This window comes from Plectrocnemia conspersa, unplaced genomic scaffold (assembly GCF_051122295.1).
Source record: "Plectrocnemia conspersa isolate PC_06_02 unplaced genomic scaffold, ASM5112229v1 ptg000013l, whole genome shotgun sequence".
Classification (NCBI taxonomy): Eukaryota; Metazoa; Arthropoda; class Insecta; order Trichoptera; family Polycentropodidae; genus Plectrocnemia; species Plectrocnemia conspersa.
In genome coordinates this window covers 27,012,103-27,032,619 of record NW_028277177.1, presented here as the reverse complement: position 1 = coordinate 27,032,619, position 20,517 = coordinate 27,012,103, and the positions used below count along the sequence as shown (strand labels likewise).

Here is a 20,517-nt window from a genome sequence, read left to right as displayed (position 1 = left end):
TTATCACCAGTAAATATATATTTCTACTGGCGAAAGAATAATATAACTGATAGGCGCTAGTGAAATTATATGCTGTTCTAAAATGTCTATGCAACGCAATTTGATAGTTGCGAAACGTCCATTCGCTGTTCTATCCCAAACCTAACCTAATGAAAATTCTAAAACTAATTATAGTTTTTGAACTTTCTCAGAAGTAAAATTATATGCTAATCTAAAATGTCTATTAAACTCAATTTGACAGTGACGACACGTCCCTTTGCTGTTAAAACCCAAACCTAACCTACACAAGTTAATCAAACCCATCCTGACCTAATGAAAGTTCTGAAACTAATTATAGTATTAGAACATTCATTAGGTCAAGTCCAAAATACAAACTAAACTTCTCACCAAGAAACTAATCACTCAGGGGAAAATAAGCAGAAGAAGAAACACAGATATGTTGCATCTCGCATATTACTCTATAGTTTCTCTGTACTTCAATATCAAACTATGTTTTAAAAATATGATAGCTATTCTTACCGATATTACTACGGACTTCTGATATGAGATTATTGGTTAAAGTATATTCAAACCGAATTTTGCTCAATAGGAGCGTGCAAAAACAATTATCACTTCTCAGAACACAAAACTCGCGACGTCACGATTTTATTGCTTTTGACGTGAATTTTTGACTTCTGAGAAGGGATAATTGTTTTTGCGCCTTCCTATTACACAAAATTCGGTTTGAATATACTTTAACCAATACTTTTAGATCAGAAGTCCATAGTAATATTGGTAAGGATAGCTATCATATTTTTAAAACATAGTGTAATATCAAATATCCCATGTGAAATGAGTTGCTTCCTCTTGAATTTGGTCAAAAAATGCATGTTATTTAATGAAATACTATGAATCCTAATGAAATCGAAATAATAAAAAAAACAACCACTGACAGGGCAACATTTGCCCCTCTCCCCCTGGAAAAAGCTGAAGTGACGTCCCTGCGTGTAATTCTAATAACTAGTTACCAATTACTATTTTACTAGTGATTTGTTAAATTTTAGAATACAAAATTAATTATATTACTCACCGTTAACTAAAGATACTAAAGTTGCCGTCGCCACTGCAAAAAGCAGGGCTCGAGCCAAGGACCACCTGTCCTCCATTTTGTCTGCGGCCGGGTCACCGCATTTGCATCACCTGCTCATCATTCGCACGGTTATGGCCAAAATCTGAAAAATAAATAATCATCAAATTTAATCGAGCTTCAATATGGCGCCGACGAATGTTCATAATTTTGGAGTTGGTCTTAATTGCAATTTAAGCGTGCATAATTTGAATATTACAACAGAGGCGAAAAGTGTTTTCAGAAACACTTTCTAACTACCTGTACTTTCTATGGCTATAAATATATTAATGTTTATTAAATCTGAAATCTTTGTAAGAAAGCGCAATTCCGATTTTGTAAGTGATAATCGCGCGTATTTTTGATAGGTTCATTGTTACGGTATTTTTATTGCCCGCAAAGAGGTATCTATCTTACTACACATGTACATATGTATGTATATATGTACGTACTACTGTTACGGTAAAAACCCGTACATAAAAAGACAAACAACTTATGGGCACACTACAGTATTTTTTGTATTAACAAAAAATAAAGTGTATCTAAATAATTGTAATCAAAATTTATTTTTGGGCTACTTATATATTTATATAATTTATGAAACTAATAAAATTACCACTGGAATTCTCAACACTATTTTTATTATGTAAATTGTTTTGAAAATAATAGAAATTCATAATTTTAACGAAAATTTTACAAAGTAATATAATTAAAAAAATGAGTCTGATTAACTACATTTATTTACTGTTAAGAATGTGGGCAATACATTAAATTATATAGAAAATTAAGTGATAAATCGTAATGTAAAATTCAACATAAAAATTCATATAAAAATGACATTTAAAACTAGAAGTCGAACCATAGTTTTACTCCAATATTTATATGTAAAGTTATTACATAAATTTCCAAATTCTTTTTAAAATTCAGAATAAAACAAAGTTTTTTCAAAAAAATTCAAGCATCTCCTAAATTTTTAATTAAGAGTAACTACTTTTCCTGATGCTGAAATTAAAAACGGTAATGAAGAAAAGTCAATAAAAGTCAATTAAATTTTCAATCAGAAAAGTCATGCAACTAAGCAAAAAATGGAAAATTTGTAGCTCAGTTAAAAAATCATAGAAAAAAAGAAAAGAGGTCACAATTGATATTTAATTTATTTTAAATGTTATTTTTTTAAATAGCTATGTAAAATATCACCATTACACTTTTATAAAAGAGGCCTTTTAAATATCTCGGCAAAAATCATAAGCCAGCCTGATCCGCTTTGATTCAAAATAGCAGATATTAAAAATTAAAAAATCATAGCTTTGTGAAAAAAGTAAAGAAGTAAAATTGTTTCATAATAAATAATAAAATAAAAAACTTTTTTATATAGATAAATTTACCTATACTCTATTTGCGTTTACACAGTCAGTTCGAGAGCTATCCATTTCATCATTATTCATAATTGAGATAGAGATGGTAAGTTTGGGTTTACGCCCCTACTATTAACCCTAAATCACACGATAGGGATATACGTTCGATATACTTATCATTACTCACATTGATTGATAAATATAAAAAATATAATATTTTTTTTAATTTCTATAAATTTGTTCAAAATATAAATAGGAGTAATGATAAGTATATCGAACGTGTGTTTTAGTGCTAATGGAAAATGAGTAAACCCAAGCTTACTCAATTATGAATAATAATGAAATGGATAGCTCTCGAACTGACTGTGTTAACCCAAATAGGGTATAGTTATATGATTAATTATAACATAACTATTATCTATAGCTAATAGTAGTAAATAAAGGACAAGATTATAATCTATAAATTAAATATTTATAATTTATAGCTTATAACTTAATTATTTAAATTCATTGAGATAAACGTGAAAAGTTTCACATGCATAAATCTACCTTGTTTTTCGATAAAAAGTGGCCGCAAGAATCAGTAAATTTAAATGAATTTGTAGATGAAATTAGTTAGGTAATTAAAAAGTAATAATAACAGAATAAGCAATGAAAAATAAATAATTTAGGCAGGTAATTAAAAGGCAATTAATTGTAATTAAAAGATATTTTCGATTATGTCACTACTAATAATATTGGGTCTTTTCAATTTAAAAAAAATAATTTACAAAACATTCGTTTTTAAAATTAGCTACAGTTTTCTGATTGAAAATTTAAGTAAAAAATATGTTATTTTTGTTATAAATAATCGAATTGTAAATATCTAAATATATCGAATCGACGTTATTTTTTAACATTTGCCCTTGATCATGAAATGAAAGCTAAAATGTTCGTAATAGTTTGTTCAAAGCATAATAACTGTAATCGCATTAATTATTTGCGAATTACTGAGAATATTTTTCTCATCATCATTAAATAAGCACGCGTGTCGATCGCATATTTGAGCGGATTGAAATGCACTTTGCCAAAAAGAACCAACATTACTTGCGTAATGGATACAGTCGGTGAAATATGCGGCTGGTGCCGTATTGCTAGATCGATGGCTGTTTGAATTATGGCCGTTACGCAAAAAGGAATTCATATTAGATATTTAGTAAAATAACAAATAATCCGTTTCTTGAATCAAAACATTGGATAGAGAATCGAGAGCTGGAAGAGTTTAAGGACCTAACTATAAAATAGTATATATGCACGGACACAGCGTACTAAACTAACCTCCAAACAGGAATACAATTCTTTCAGGAACTTGACTTGAGCCATAATAACACAAAGAGATTGAAACGTCAAAAAAAAAATAAACGAAAAACTGTTTTTTTAAACTATTTATATAATATATTATTTAATATTTAATTAATCAATATAGTTTTTTAAACTTGGAAAAGTCAAATACACAAAAGGTAAAATCCCTAATATTGATTGAAAACAAGGGTTGTACAGTAAATTGAATCAGTCGAAACGTTATTAAATTTATTAAGCAAAAAAGTTAATGGTTCAAAAGTATTCCATACCATATTTACTTTAAAAAAAAAACGTTTTGCACACAGAACTCTAAATTTATTTTGTTGATATATTTTAATTAATTACTTTTTATTTAACAAGATCAAAAATATATTAATCAACGAAAGAGTATAAAAAATTGAAGTAGAAAAAGCATCAAACGTAGGAAGTAACATGACTCATTTATTTGCTTTCTTTCACTGTTTGTTTTCTTTATATTAAGCTCTTTATATAAAGATGCACTATAATCTAATAAATCAAATATAACACTAAATTTTAGAGTGCACTATATTTCAGAAGCTAAAATATTATGCTTGGAAAATTTAATTTTTATGAAAACTCGCAAGTAGAGACGGTATTTGGTGAAAATATAAGATTATATTCATATATCATAGATATGAGCTAAAATGTAAAATTCAAGTCTCGGCACAAACACGATACAATAAATCACTATTTCCGTTACTTTTGCTTCGAGTGAGAGAAGTTAAGAATTACTTTAGATAGTTAATTGGACAAGAACGATTTATCAATCTCTCCATAATTTGTTGACGATATAATGTAATCAATAAATTTCCATATAAAAATAGGGAACAAAAAAAAACGTATTTATATTGGTAGTAATTACTAAATTCTAACTTTATTTATATACATATAAATAAGTCGATTGTAATAACATTCAATCTAGAAAATCAATAAAAACAAGAGTATTTTAGATATCAAGCTCATGCTCGATTCATTCATTGAACGTCAATCTTTTTATTACTCATTCAAAGAAATATTCTTGTAAATTTCATATGATGGAAAAAGCCTTACAACTTATGACGCATAACATTATTCTCGAATAAAAACGCGACAATATATTATTTATACGCATATTGACATTGCAATAAAATAGAAAGTTTACGTTGCGTTATCTCTGCGATGGTAGTAGTACCCTCATTTTTGCATTCGATTGCCGATTTTTGACTAATAACTTTCACTATGAGGGTACGAGTCTAACGTAACACATTGGCGCCGTAATATCGATTAACATTTTAAATAACATCGCGTCATCGAATCCGGTTTTAGGATACATGTCACAATTTGGCAGAAATGCTTCAAAAGTGCAGCTAGATCAACGGATCGACGCGATACTTCCCCAGTCGGTCATTAAAAGTTTTGCAATCGCCACTTATTCTCGATTCTCGCTCCAATTCTTTCAGCTTATACCGGTATAAGTGTATGAGGAGAAGCGGCCATATCAGCTCTGATAATTTCGGCATGTCGTATATTATATTCCTAGCAATATAAAGTCCGCGAAAGTATTATATGATATGATAAGACATTTGGAAATATTTTTTGTAATAATACATCAGATATTCTTTTATATTGCAGTTTTATTGAGAGCAATCAATATATAATTGACAACAAGAATATGCTAAGCTACATAGTTAACATGCTATTGTCAGAAATGTGCCTTAACATTTGCCATTGTAGATTCAATGAATTATATTTCACGAATCTGTAAGAGAATCAGGTAAGACATTTAATAAGCATATTTAAGGTTTATCATTCATGTCACAATTAATAATGAAATATTTACCACAAAAAATAACAATGATTCAACTGTAGTTTTGTACAGTTTTCTTATCACGTATACATATAAGGTAGGTTCGGGTAATAAAGCCTGTCGGGTAATAAGGCCTAAGTAATAAAAATCCAATTTAAGCTTGTTTAAATCACTCAAGGTTACAAACATAAGTAGCTAACACTCAAAGATGGCCCTTCAAACGTGTCACGACAGGATAGCTCGCGCGATTTCGCCAGTGCGTCGTCGTTCATTGTGGGAAGCGGTTGCGCAACACTAATAACAAAAAATCGTCCGTTACAAACGTAAGTATTTTTTGAAATATTTCACATAATTATGTTATTTTACTTTATAGATTTCTATCATTTCATACTTTTATGACCTTAGAAGTTTAAATTATAATATCATGATCCGAATCATATTATTTTTATTTTTCTTTACACATGTTGTCGGTGGTTATTAAGGCCTACAAAATTTGATCGTAGGCCTTATTATCCTCCTTTTTGTATCAATATCACAGCTTTAGTTAGTATATTTTTTAAAATGCAAGGAGTGTTATAAAAAGTAATGACAACTGTTTATTGTTTTTTTTTAGTGACAGCAATCACAATGCCTCCCAAACGAGCATTGTGGTCTGAAAATGACTTGGTGTCGGCTGTTCGAGCGGTAGAAAGAGGAATACTGAGCACCTATAAAGCTGCTGAGAGGTATAAAGTACCCAGAAGAACCATTAGAAATCATCTTCAGACCGGCAGTTTAAAAAAAACACTAGGTCGAAAATCCATACTCAGTGACGACCAGGAAACTGAACTTGTAAGCAGAATCATAAGGTTCGCTGAAATTGGATTGCCTGTGACACCACTGATTCTCCGACGCTTGGTCTTTAAATTTTGCGAACTTAATAACATCAATCATAAGTTCAACCCATCTCATAAAGTTGCTGGTAAAGATTGGTTTAATGCATTCATGAAAAGACATCCAGAAATATCTAGAAGAAAAGCTCAATTCATAAACCCTGCCAGAGCTCAAAAGCTTAATAAATTTATTGTTGATGATCACTTCAAGCGACTGAGTGAAGTTTATGATAATTTGGACTTGAAAAGTCATCCTGAAAGAATTTACAATATGGATGAGAAAGGTTGCCGTCTAACGATCCATCATCAGCAAACTGTTTTAGCAAAGAAAGGAGCTAAAAGAGTGCACTTACAGTCTTCAGAACACGCTGAAAGTGTCACAATCGCCGGATGTATAAATGCACTTGGCATTGCAATACCACCAATGATCATTTTCAAAGGTAAACGACTGAAACCAGAGTTATATGACAACATTCCACCGGGAACATTAGTTCAAAAATCTACAAAGGGTTATATGACCAATGAACTTTTCAAGGATTTCTTGAAACACTTAGCCCGGTACAAAAGTACAGGAAAGTGCCTTTTAATATTTGATGGAGCAGCCTGTCACCTAGACCTATCCATAGTTGAAGTTGCCGATTCACTCGATATATCATTATACTGTTTACCATCAAACACCACTCATGAACTCCAACCGCTTGATAAAGCCGTCTTTCGATCATTTGAGCACCATTGGGATGCTGAAGTTATAACATTTATGGAACAAAACCCAGATAAAAAACTCACTAAGGCAAGATTTAATATTATTCTCTCAAATGTGTGGTCGAAATCTATGACCCATAATAACATTATAAGCGGCTTCAGGGCAACTGGTTTGTATCCATTGAATCCACAGGCTATTCCAGAAACAGCTTTTGCACCATCTTTACTGACAGAGGCACCAGCTCCTCCTGTATCTGACGATGTTAACAAAGAAAATTCGCCATATCTCGTCTACCCTAGGCCACCAACATCGGGACCATCAACATCAAGAATTGAAGAAGAATTAATTGGTCAAACCCCAAACAAACGTCCTGGAAGGTTTTACCCTATGGTTTACGGTAGTTCTAGTTCGGACGATGATGAAGATCATGTGCCTCTCGCTGAAATAAAAAGAACAGTATTTAAGCAGCTTATGCCTACACCAGTCAAAAATACTGAAAAAACACCAATCGTTAGGAGAAAAGCCTTAAATTATAGGGGAACTCCAGTCACTAAAAATATGTTTGACAAAAACAAAGAAGAAAAGAATATAATAAAGACGTCGAATCTCAAAGGTAGAAGTGGTACTAAGCAGAAACAAGTGAGCTGGTATTGTCATGGTTGTGAAGAGGATAAGATGGCAGATATGAGGCAATGTGCTAAATGCGGCAAGTGGTATCACGAGGAGTGCGTTGGTTTGTCAGCAGATGATACGGACACTTTTGAGTGTCCTGATGGCTGTTAATCAACGGAATTTGTTGCTTTTTTAAGAATTCATGCATGAATAATGCATATCTATGATTATTGATCATAATTACCAAATATAAGATGCATATTTTGATTATTATAGTATGTTAAAGCCTTAGGCCTTATTACCCGACCATAGTATAATAAGGCCTAAAGATAGAGTTTTACAAAATGTTTAATTTTGTTTTTGTTTACGGCAAAAGTTGCCATTTTTTGTTTTTATTTTATAGTAATGTATCTATAGGTATACTTTACATTAAAATTAGTTGATTTCGATATATAGTTTTTATTTTATTTCAAATCTCCCTTAGCTAGGCCTTAATGCCCGCACCTACCTTACATGATCAGAAATGAATCGTGTCATTTTTTTATGTCAAATATTTCATTATTAATTGTGGCATGAATTAAACCTTAAATATGCCTATTATATTTATTCGGTCGAAGACGAAAATACACTAAATGAAACATAATTCTTTACCATTTTTATCATCATCTCCAATATGAAACTTACTATTTCTGTTAAAAAATTTAAAATAGAGGTCAATTTGCAAATGTCTAACTAAACGTTTATGTCAGTCTTCTTCGCGAGACTATTTTAACCCACTAATCTACAGAATCAGCGACTATGACAAGACCAAACATAAATTTAAGTATATGTAAACATAAAATGCTTAACCTTTAGAAGTCCAGAGACATGTATGTTATGCGCAAAATTTTCAAAGGCATCTATGTCATGCCCAATATATTTCCTATATTCTGAAGCCATTTTAAATGTTTTAATAATAAAATTTCATTGAACATAAGACGAAAGCAGAATGATTTAAGTCAAGTTTTACCATTGTTTAAATAATCTTAAAAAAGAGAAAAACTCTTGATTGTTAAAGACAAAAAACACGAATTAAACATTTCATTCTGTCGAACGATAACTTAACTTGTCAAGAATACGCGTTAAATATGTTTATTCATATTTGCGACTTACCGAACAAGTGTATTCGTTGCGTCGACAAACATAATATTAATCAGAAATTTAGACGTAATAGGTAAATGCATTTTTCAAATGAATCATATACAAAGTTGGTATTTTTACAAATACAATGGAACGCTATACCATATTTATAAGTACCGACAATCGGTATAATTTGCTACCCGGATATAAAATGCCCTATGCTCCGGTTGTTCAAATTGTGTTCGTGTGTATGTCATAAAAAAGAAAGGGAACAGACAAAAACAATCTGTTTCTACCCTAAAATCATCGCATTAGTCTAAACGTTGGGAATAGGCAATAAAAAAACATACTCTATCTCAATCAGCGTATATAAGCGCAAACATTATAGTGCTTAAAAAATGCATATTTTGTGCAAAATTATGCAAAACTAAACCGCTTAAGAAAGAGTCTTATTATACATGGAATTATGTATTATGAATCATTATTTCTATTGTTCAATTTTATTTTTAGTATTATAAAAAACTTGTTTTTTTTCATGTAAATAGTCTAAAAAAGGGCTATTTTTATTTTTGTTGTTAAATATTCATTATTAACCTGCATTAAATATTAGTGACCTTCAAAAAAGTCAATACTTTTAATGCAAAATTTCAAAATAAACTTTTGAGAAAAATTATAAAAACGTAATTTTCTTTAAAATTTTGCATCTATCGCAAATTGCTTAAAACGTGTATTATTTTTTTCATTTAATAACAATTTATAATATTAATGACTGCCTTCTATGAAAATTAAATATGTTGGCACAAATTATTCCTATCATAAAACCATATATTATATAGAAATACGCTCATTTTAACACGTTTCGGTATGTACACTGAGTATACATCACCGGAGTGCGCATTTTATTTTTTACTGTAAAGTGAAGGTTTTCCCCTTACGGTAAAAAAAATGTTATTTTATTTATTTTTTTATATTATAGAGATTAAAATTTGTTTATATATACGTTACAAACATTTTTGATATTTTATTTTATTTTATCGTTTTTATTGTAAAATAATAGGTGAACTAGAAATTGTGTATCTTTTTTAGTTATTATTAACAATTTTTATGTTTTACATTTTATTTATCAGATTAGGTTTTCCTAGATTTTCCAAATCTCACAGATGTATAGCGTGATAATAAAATCGAGCTAAGCCGTACATTTTAAATAAAAATAATATAATAATGAGCTAATATGAGAAATAATCATATGTATGTGTATGAAAAAAAAAATATTTTATAACATGTTTTAATCATATATAAAAACATAATATATAAAAACGATCGTTAATGGTCAAAAACTCTATGAAGAAGAACCAACGACAATACAATAGATAGTAACATTATTCTTAATCTTAAAACCATAATAAAAGACAGTGATAGTTTCGTATTGATCAAAGATTTTTTATAAGAAGATGCAGACAAACACATAATGAATAAAAAGCAATCAATAAAAACAAAAAGTAATGCGAATAAAAAGCTATCAAAGATCCAAGGCTGATTTTGTATTAGAATACTCCATAATATACCATAATAACCAACTTAACATAATACTAATCAGATTGTAACAACCAGCTTATGATCATTTTATCTACACTCACTGAAGCACCGCCAGAAATTAAAACTACCGTTAATGAGTTTCTGTAATTAGTTCGATCGTTTCTATAGCATTTATGCACAACCACAGAATCGTATGTAGAATATACGATGTATAAGATAATTATTAATAAAGATATTCGGTAATAGTTTCAGTAATTTTTTAATTTATTAAGTTGTATATTAAAACAAAATATTTATTGTGATTGACGAAAACATATTCTTGTGACATTTATATAGTATTTTAATATGACCAATAGTGACAATAGTGAGTAAATTATCTGCATGGTTTTAAATCTAAACAGAATTACTTAAATATTTTTCATTGTCTTGATCAAATATGTATTATTCTTAGGCGACTCAAAAGAAATAAAATATGATCACTTCATTGACTTTTTCATGGAACGGCATAGAGATTAGCGATTAGAGACGATTATTTCGTCGTTTGAACAATCGAACTAGTATTTTCTCGTGGTAGATACAAAAATGCGACAATTAACGATAACGTTCGCCATTGTTGCCGATCACTGACAATGGGGAAAAGTCGGAAATGTCACAGACTGGTAAACGAAAGGCATGTGTTGAAGTATTGTGCCCGTTGATTTATAATAATGGACATTATTCGACATTATAAATAATACTATTAAACAATAACTTATTATTTGCATATCATACATTTTTTAAGTAAGTCAAACCTATAAATAAATAAATAATAATCAATGCCTATAAATATTCTTAATAAAAGTAAGAATTAAATTCATTATCTACAATATATAATTATTCCAAATGGCATTTGTATTTTAAGTATGGCTATAACATAATGAGAAGAAATTAGAAAGCGTTTTAGTTTATATATCACATAAATACGATCCATGTTGAATATATTTTTATTATTATAATTATTTTTTTAAGATGGCGAGCGCTTCAAAGCAAAGCGATATTTTCAAGTGATATCAACACTCAGACAAGCGCTAAACCTAAAACCTGTAATAGTGCTAACTACTTTATGTTAAACGATGTTTTATATTCTGGAATTCCTAACTTAGATTAAATTATCATTGATATTAAAATACATAAAATTGTATTAAGAATGTAAAATGTTTGATTTGCCATATTGACTTATAACTGAGGTTTCATTTTGATTTTTCTCATATATTGATTTAAAACTTAACGGTGTATGTGCAGCATAGACAGAAATTAACGGGATATAGGATATATATTTAGAGATGAAAGATTATATACATCATGAAATATTTCTAACGCTTTTTATTTTGTTTTAATATAGTCATTAACGAATGTTTTAATATATTATATTGTGTCAAATAACACAATGACAAACAACTACAAAATATATCTGAACTTTGATAACTGTCTCTAGAGAACAATTCATAGCGATCTTCTATAGATATATAGACAGAATACAAACGATTCAAGCTGATTTAGAAAGACGTCGTTATCCAAGCGTTTCGAAAATGCAAAACCTTAGTTTAATTAAAATGTGTGTTCTTTGACTTTGCTTTAGTTAAAAAAACAGTCCACTGTGTTTCAGTGAAAGGGCAGATTATTTATTTAAATAGTAAATATTTATCATGAAATTACAGATGAGCGTCTATAGAAGAATTCCCAAGGTCGCAGTACAAAAAAATATTCATCCTCGTTGTTACATATCAATACATATGTAAAGCTTTAGTATGAATGTATTGAAGTGAAAGCATAGCTTTGTAGATAATTGTTACAACGTCTGCTCATTGTAAGTGTTTAATGATTCACACTTATATGCAGCTATGAGGTCTTTCTCTAACTTCTAACTAATCAATAGAAAACTTTAGTGTTATTGCCTTAAAGCTAAGGTGCTCTTCAAGCTTTACAGCAAAATAAAACGAAGTTTATTGCTGTCCTTGTAACCCATTTAAAATATATTGTATAAATCGGTGTAAATCATATTTTTATTAGAGCGACAACGACAGTGTCAAACGAAACACCATTTTCTTCCGCTTCTTCGGAATGTTTATAATTCTCCTAAGTCATGCGAAACCTTTTCATCTCGTGTGAAAACGCACATCGACCCACATAACGACCCACGTGCTTCGATACAATTAAACGCATCGATCGATCGACATCTCGCGGGAAATTCTTCGTTGCCAAACCGTTTCTTAGAAATCGGACTTTCGATTTGTCCGAAAAAACACATGAGTGTATTTGGGTCGCGTTGCAAATTTATGATTTTCCACCGCGAAATTAAATCCGTCTGAAACATTTACATTCGTCGCTTATTTTTTTTTTGTAGGAGTAACAATTAAAAGATTTAGAGAAGGTAGAAAGAACGCCACTTTCGCCGCGAGGATTTATATCTGTCTTCGTTTCAATTCGTGAGCATTTGGCGCATACGATTTTTATTCATGTAATTTTTATTAGTGAGAATTAAAAATTTAATACACAACCAAAACTGCCGTTTTGGGCAAAAGTCGACTTAGGGTTTTTGTCAAACTTTAGCGTTGAACAGAAAAAAAATATATGTAGATATGCTTAAAATAATAATATGTTTTTCTAACAATATGTTGGATGCAAAAACTCACAAATAAATAATATTTTACATTATTTTATCAGTTGTTTATAATCAAAACTATGTTACTAACATATATTTTTTTTATAATCATTTTTAAAATAAAAGATGCTAGTTGCTTAGTAATGTTTGTATTTGAATTCATATTTCTAAATTACTTAATAATTAGCAAACAAATAAAAAGTAATTTTTAAATTAATGCTCAGTTGTGCTTTGGGACAGTGGAGGTGGGACGCTCTTTGATTGAGATTTGTATAATGTATATAAAAAAATCCGCAAAGAAAAATATTCATTCCGGCACTGGTTGCAAAAATAAATTACAATATTTTTTTTTGTACTCTGCTTTTTTTCTATGAAAATTATCTTAAATACATTTATAATGTTAATTACTGTACCTATTAAAAAAATACCTCCGGCACTGGCCGCAAGAATAAGGTAGATTGGAATCTATCTAATTGTATTTCTATCGAAATCTACCTAAAGCCGACCTCATCTAATTTAGTTATGAGAATATCTAATATAAAAATATAAAAGCTGTATTTAAACATTAAGGAACATATTTAATGTCTCTTTTAAAAAAAGTTAATTCGTGTCTAACACATTTTTTCTGTTCTTTGACTTAAACCATTAAACCTGGGTATTGAGTTGTATTGTAATATAATATATAATATTAACCATTTTATTTTTTGGAGACAAAAGAATCAATAAAACATGCGTCATCTCATTTTTTCAAAATTACCACCATTTCATTTTATAATTTTTAACACTTTTTACTCAATGGATCAAAACTCACCGATGCGGTGACACGTAGCAAAATCCGGGTTGATCGCGAGTCATTCACTACTTCTATGCACGTTTTTTATTCTTCTATGAAGCTGTCGCGGAAACGTTCATGTACACGTAACTACGCAGACAATATGGCACGGGCGAAATTCTTTCACTTATGAATTATTCATGTCTGCATTTACTGTTACAATCGAATGAGATGCGAGCGGGGTGAAGAAAGCACAAAATCGCGATTAGTCGGGGTTGTAATAGTATCACCAATGTGATCGACGGTCACTTTAGAAAGTAAACGAATTTTGGAAAGTACAACATGTGTGCATCGCTTGCAATAATTTAGAATTTCTTATGATAAAGTGAATTCGATATGATCTACATATATTATTAATGAAAAAACAAAACAATATAAATACTCTACCCTTTTGTATAAATTTTATATATTAAAAAATATATAGATAGGTGTGTTACATGTGCATATAAAAATATCAAATATCAATTTAAAATATTATTTGGGTAACAGTAACACTTTGCTTGTATTTTTTAAATAAAAATCAATGCTCAATAAATTGCCTTCTTAGAACAAAAATTATATATTTAAATACTAGGTTTGCCCTTTTAATTTGGTATTAATTCGAATTATGATTGAAGCTTTTGAAATATTAATCCAGTTTTTAAATCGATTCAACTTTATAAATTAAAATCAATGCTCAATCAACTATATTCTCAGACCAATTTCATATTTAACGTTTGTTATTTTTTTAATTTGGCCATAATATGCTTTATTGTTGCACATATACATATATAATCATATGAGTTTATGTATTTAGAGCAATAATTTTATGGAACGCGATCGTATTATAAACTCTTATTATGTCTAACGTGTGTATTTTTCACACGTGAACGCCATCCACCGTCATACTTTACAAAGATGTGTTAAAAGCGGATGTAAAGTGGCATAATATGTAATCGATCGATAACAATTAATTTTCGTAAATATTTACCATAATTTACATACACGAGAATTCCAGGATTGGCACTTAACACTTGAAAGGATTCTCCTTCTCCCTCCTGCGGCACTTTCACAATTAATCACAAACACAGCAAAACAAACTATCCTATTCGTAATATACACTATTTGTAGAACGTCTTGCGAGAATCCTATGAGCTTCTAAGACGGATTGTAAACGTGGAATGTCAACGGTATGAGGTTACCAGTTGGGTAGCGGTACTTTTTCCACCTCCAACTACAAGAGTGGTAAACCTTCTGACTGCGACATAGAAATAAAAATCTTACGCACACGATATATAAATAATATAATCGCTTGTTAGTGTTGGCGGTTACATCTTTTCGTAAGTAAACATAAACGGTCCGAATAAATGGAGAAAGATATCTACGGTTCTTCTTCGAAAGGCGCATTCGCCTTTTCGAAACGGACGTCGCTTACCGCTTTTGGGATACTGAAATTAGTATTGTATAGCGGTAATGACCGGTTACTAAGTAGAGAATGAATAGATTTGAATGCGTAACTTTCTTTCCTTTTCTGTTGTGTTTTTATCCACTTTTTTCATGAGAGTGTTTTGCGATTGAGGTTAGCACTTTTGCTGCTTAAATATTGCAAATATTTTTTTTTCAAAAAGTTTGAGTATTGGTTAAAGTCTTTTTTTAAGTTTATAATGAGGACCTAATCATTAATAATACAAAATTAAACAATATTTTTTAAAACAGAATGATTATAACATTCAACTCAGATGTCCAAATTTAAGACCGAAGTCACAACGGCTCGTTGGTCTAGGGGTATGATTCTCGCTTCGGGTGCGAGAGGTCCCGGGTTCAAATCCCGGACGAGCCCAAGTGGTTTCTTTTTAATTTTTTTTATTGGAAAACTATTTTATTTTGCTGTTTTATCTTGTTATTTATTCATATAAACATTTATTTATAATAATTATTTAGCAATTCAGTGAGAATGAAATACAATGAAACAACGGAAATCTACTTTACCGACAACAAAATCAATACACGTAAAATTTGTGCAAGAAATAATTATTTATTAACAAATAATTATTGCAAATATTACAGCATTATTATAATTAAAATTTGATTTACTACCACAAATAATTATTTTTAAATATTAAGTGACATCTGCGTTCAAAAAGCAGAACTAAATATATTACAAAAATGTTTTATGTATGATACGTGCGATTACTAATTATTACCAAATAAAAACACGAACAAGCTAAATATTGATATGACAAAGAATAATTTTATGTTAAATGTTTTTATATATCTGTGTAATAATTATATTGGTGCATTTTTTCATCGACTATCGAATCTGAATCGACTTCTAACAAGGATATATCGACCCATAGTAATTCACAGTTTTTGTCATATAAAATGTATTTGCAATATATTAAGTAGTTTGACCAGACGTCCTCCTTTGAGGATTGCCCTCATCAAAAATGTTGTTCTCTTTTTGTTTTGCTTTGTACTCCTTGAACAAGTTTTCGAAATGACCTTTTTTAGTTCCTGCAGCAATCTGTCCCTAAAAATTAAAAAAAATCGAAAAATTCTATGATGACCTTTTTATTTATAGTGTCATCTTTTGATATTTTCAAAATTTGGTCACCTTATATTAAGTGATATGTTATGTTGTTGTGTATGTACAGGTTCCCTGAATTTCTGTTAAAACATATCTCTAAGCCTGTTTTTGTATGTTGTCAAACCCTAATCTACACTGGTAACATTGACGTGACGGAGGCATAGGGCAATTCATTTCATATAAATATAGCAAAATAATGGATTCATCCTTATATAGAAAGAAATATAAACTAGATTATTTGTTGCAGCACAAAAATTGCAACAGATGCTAAATTCCTAGCCTTCTATATCCAAAGAGTGCTATACATATTTAGTGAATTTACTAATTCCGCATATACACATTAGACGCACACATGAGGGAATGTGTCAGAGCTCAGGAAAGGGTTTTAATTACACTCAGGTAAGTTCACAATTTTTTATTATTTTAAAAAAAATCACATACAAAATACAATAATAAATCTTATAAATTAAATGTATTTTGACCATAGCATTTTAATCATATTTAAAATTTTAATTACCCAGAGTTCGTTGAATTATTTGAATATATTGTATTGTGTTGGGTATTTGTGACGTCTGCGAAGATGATATGCTTGGATATGGTATTGTGATGGGTATTTAAGATGTCTATAAGAATGATGTGCTTGGATATTGTAATGTATTGGGTATTTGTGACGTCAGCAAGGATGATGCGTTTGTAGGTTGGTTTAGTAAATTCTCTATCAAACATATAGCTTGTCGTTTAAATGATCTTATCTGTATTGGTGTCATCATATTTAGATCTGGCAGTAAACTTAATAAAAACATCTTATTAGCGTTACTTGTAGAGTCATCAGTTTTGTTCATTTTATATTTTAAGTATTCATTAAAACGTTTATCAACTTCATTTAATTTGTTTTTATGCCTTGTAATACGCTGAGACGATTCTGATTGTGGACTTAGTGATGGTGAAGAGCATGTATTTGATGATAGAGTAAATAAAGGGTCTTCGGTTAATGATAAATTTGATTGTGTTGGTGATGCAGGTAATACATCCTGATCTGTTTCTTCCTTATCATTATAAACTGTGGCTTCTATTTCTTTGGTTTGGTTAGCATTAGGTAAATTGCAGGATAATACTGCACTTGCTTTTATAAACGGTATCACAAACTGCATTGCATCTGTCAAGTAGTATATCTTTTTATTTGACGACCCACTTTGTTGAGACTTTAAGTTTCGCACGAAAACAGAACGAAGGTTCTTCCACTTTTCTTTTGCTTCAGGTGCTGTAAAAAAATACAATAATTTTAGTTTATTTTTACTACTGTTTTTATTTTGTTTCAGATATTTAGCAACTGGTTCCAAATTTATTTATATTCTGCTTGAGGAGATTGTACAGTAGCAAAAATTGCCGCAGAAACAACGGTTATTATAACCCCAGATAAAAATCAATGGTATTTAATAGCATAACGCTATAATTTGGTATGGAATTTGCCCAATTGTTTAGGTGCTCTAGATGGGAAGCACGTAAGAATAGAAAAGTTACCCAACTCAGGATCTAGTAACTAAAATTATAAGTCAATCCATTATATTATTCTTATGGCCTCTTTATTTTTATTGAAACAAGATTTGCTAGCAGAAACAGTGACGGTGGTATATTCCGTTCTTCTGCAATCAAACATTTTGTTGAATGAGGCAGCTTTGATATTTCACAATCGAATGACGACAATAATTGTAAATTCCCATTTTATTTTGTTGGAGATGAAGCAATCCCTTTGTTACATTATTTGTTAATGAGAAAATTAATAATATTGTAGTCGGTGTGCATACTGCATAACTATATTCGAAGAGTAGAAGAAGATATTCCATATCGTACAAATGAAGAAAATTTCACCAGTGCATGTGTTGTCATCATACAACCTCGGCAAAATATTAAGCCAAATACCGAATAAGAAACTATCTAATTACTTTCTGAAACCTCAGGCAGCACTTCCATTGCAAAATAATTATACTAAATAAGTAATGTTGTGCATGTTGGTACAAATTCCCAATCATAAAAACATTTCATTTCATCATTTAAATTCTGACATAATTCATAAAATTGTTAGAATATAACAACAGCTGTTTGTTAAATATAACATTTTTTTTTTTTGAAAATAATTGGAACGGCACTATTTTTTTACAACTTATAGGTTAACGTTTGACCAATTATTTTTTACCTGCCAAAAGTTATTTCTTTGGACTTACTACTTATCAAATGGTTTATGCAGTGACAATAAAAAATAACATTGTATAACTACATAATTTAATGTAACCCTAATAAAAAAAATCGTAAAAATATCCCTATAAATTTAATTACCTGTTAAATTAACGGTTTTCCCTACTTTCGACCACGCTTTTTCTGTAACATCCTTTTTAGAATATTCTTTCAGCGTATAATTATACAAATATGGATATTTCTCCACTTCAGAAACAAAATTTTTATTTATCAATTGCTCCGCCATCTTTAAAATCATCGCGACTCGCATAGCGACGATACCATACGACTGGTCGCGCGAGACTGGCGCCACCGAACAGTCGACAAAATGTCGGCGACGCGCGAGTGTGTATGTAGCTCGGAACAAGCGTACCGCAATAGTCGTCGAGTATCGGATACTTACGTTGCGTTGTATTTCTGATCCGGGTCAACCCGGGAATACATAGGGTTTTCGATACATCGAATCCGAAGAATGCTTATATTGAGTCCCGGGATTTAAAATAAGAAAAGTAAAAAATTATTTAATTCTGCCAAAAATATAATACTGAAAAATTATGTCAAATGAGAATTTAAACATTAATAAAACAAGGTAGAATTCACTTGTAAAAATGATTTTTAACCCTATACAGAGGTGCACAAAAAAGGCTTAATCGATATTAAATTAGAGTTATTATGGAACGATGAAAATATTTATATTTTAAAGGAAATATTAGACATATTAAAACCTATAGAAACCGCTATTGAAGTTTAGAAGAGATACAAATATTTTACAAGCTGAAAGTAATCATTAATTTTTAATGAAAGAGATTTCTGCAATAAATACTTCTCTGTAAAAAAAATGTTTCACGAATTAAAATGTAAAATCGAAAAAAGATTAAATTTAAAATGAATATTTTTAACACAAATTTCAAATCAAATAATACATTGTATTTTAAAAGTTGCACCAAAGGTGAATGTAAAGGTGTTTTAAAATTAACGTAAGATTTGAATTTGCCTTCATTTGTGCAGTAAATGTTGGCAACCCTGAAAAAAAATTTGACAGCTGAGAGGTTAGGGTTAGGAAAAATCAAGCGTTACATGATACAACAACGTAATTTTATTATTGAACAATATCTGAAAAATAATGAAAGTTTGGCGGCTGCAATTCGAAAATTTGACACAAAATATGGTCGGAATAGTGTTTTAAGTTCGTCAACTGCGAAGAGATTAATTGAAAAATTCAGAGAGACTGGACTGGAAATGTCAATATCGCAGCAGTGCGTTAGAGTGTTGGTGAAAATCCCGGAACAAGACAAGAATTGCAAATTTCAAGAAGCTCTTTACAGCGTATACTCACAAAAGATCTGTCTCCATGCTTACAAAATTAAATTATCACAACAACTGAAGCCTAATGACCATGCACAGCGAAGAGAGTTCGCTAAATTTAATTTCGTTCGTTGATTTTGGGACACCCTATATATTATATGGAGAAACAATGATGAAGAGATTATATCCTTCAACTCTAATTACAAAGGATAGCACACTAAATGAAATTATTGTACATTCAGATATTGATATTACAGAGTGTCTGACAATGAGTCAGGAATTAAATAGGTAGCTGTTAAAGCACAACGAAAAAATGTACAAGGAAATATTTTTAGTTTTAAAAAATAAATAAAAGCTTATGAATCTATACGAGAGCGAACAACTATTTTACAAAAATTGTTCGCTTCCCTGTTGACCATCAAACCGACATCAGTTGAAACAGAGAAAGTTTTTTCAATTGGTTGAAATACCTGTACAAAATCGAGAAGCAG

At 30.1% G+C, this 20,517-nt stretch overlaps 3 protein-coding genes and 1 non-coding gene across 6 annotated transcripts in view; 2 read left to right on the top strand and 2 right to left on the bottom strand.

Annotated features, from left to right (window-relative positions):
• Positions 1 to 15,088, bottom strand: part of pwn (calcium-binding EGF-like domain-containing protein pawn) — a 33,561-nt gene extending 18,473 nt beyond the window's left edge. For 2 of the 3 annotated variants that reach the window (XM_088202949.1, XM_088202951.1), the window contains exons 1-2: positions 14,894 to 15,088; positions 1,070 to 1,211 (exon numbers count right to left, since the gene is read on the bottom strand). In XM_088202949.1, the coding sequence (XP_088059075.1) occupies positions 1,070 to 1,145 (76 nt within the window). In that variant the 5' untranslated portion in view covers positions 1,146 to 1,211; positions 14,894 to 15,088. The remainder of the gene's footprint in view (positions 1 to 1,069; positions 1,212 to 14,893) is intronic. The other variant, XM_088202950.1, reaches the window with a different exon arrangement.
• On the top strand, positions 5,834 to 8,244 carry LOC148227723 (uncharacterized). Its single transcript, XM_088201920.1, has 2 exons — positions 5,834 to 5,931; positions 6,222 to 8,244. Exon 2 carries the CDS (start codon positions 6,236 to 6,238, stop codon positions 7,964 to 7,966), a length of 1,731 nt encoding a protein of 576 aa, XP_088058046.1. The 5' UTR covers positions 5,834 to 5,931; positions 6,222 to 6,235; the 3' UTR covers positions 7,967 to 8,244.
• A 582-nt stretch (positions 15,089 to 15,670) lies between the features above and the next one.
• Positions 15,671 to 15,742, top strand: TRNAP-CGG (transfer RNA proline (anticodon CGG)). The gene has a single exon. It is a non-coding gene; the product is annotated as a tRNA-Pro (tRNA).
• A 1,147-nt stretch (positions 15,743 to 16,889) lies between these two features.
• Positions 16,890 to 19,095, bottom strand: LOC148227720 (uncharacterized). The gene is made up of 2 exons (XM_088201865.1): positions 18,824 to 19,095; positions 16,890 to 17,750 (listed from the first exon to the last, which is right to left on the bottom strand). The coding sequence occupies exons 1-2, from the start codon at positions 18,990 to 18,992 to the stop codon at positions 17,113 to 17,115; spliced, it is 807 nt and encodes a 268-aa protein (XP_088057991.1). The 5' UTR covers positions 18,993 to 19,095; the 3' UTR covers positions 16,890 to 17,112.
• Between the last annotated feature and the right edge of the window lie 1,422 nt (positions 19,096 to 20,517).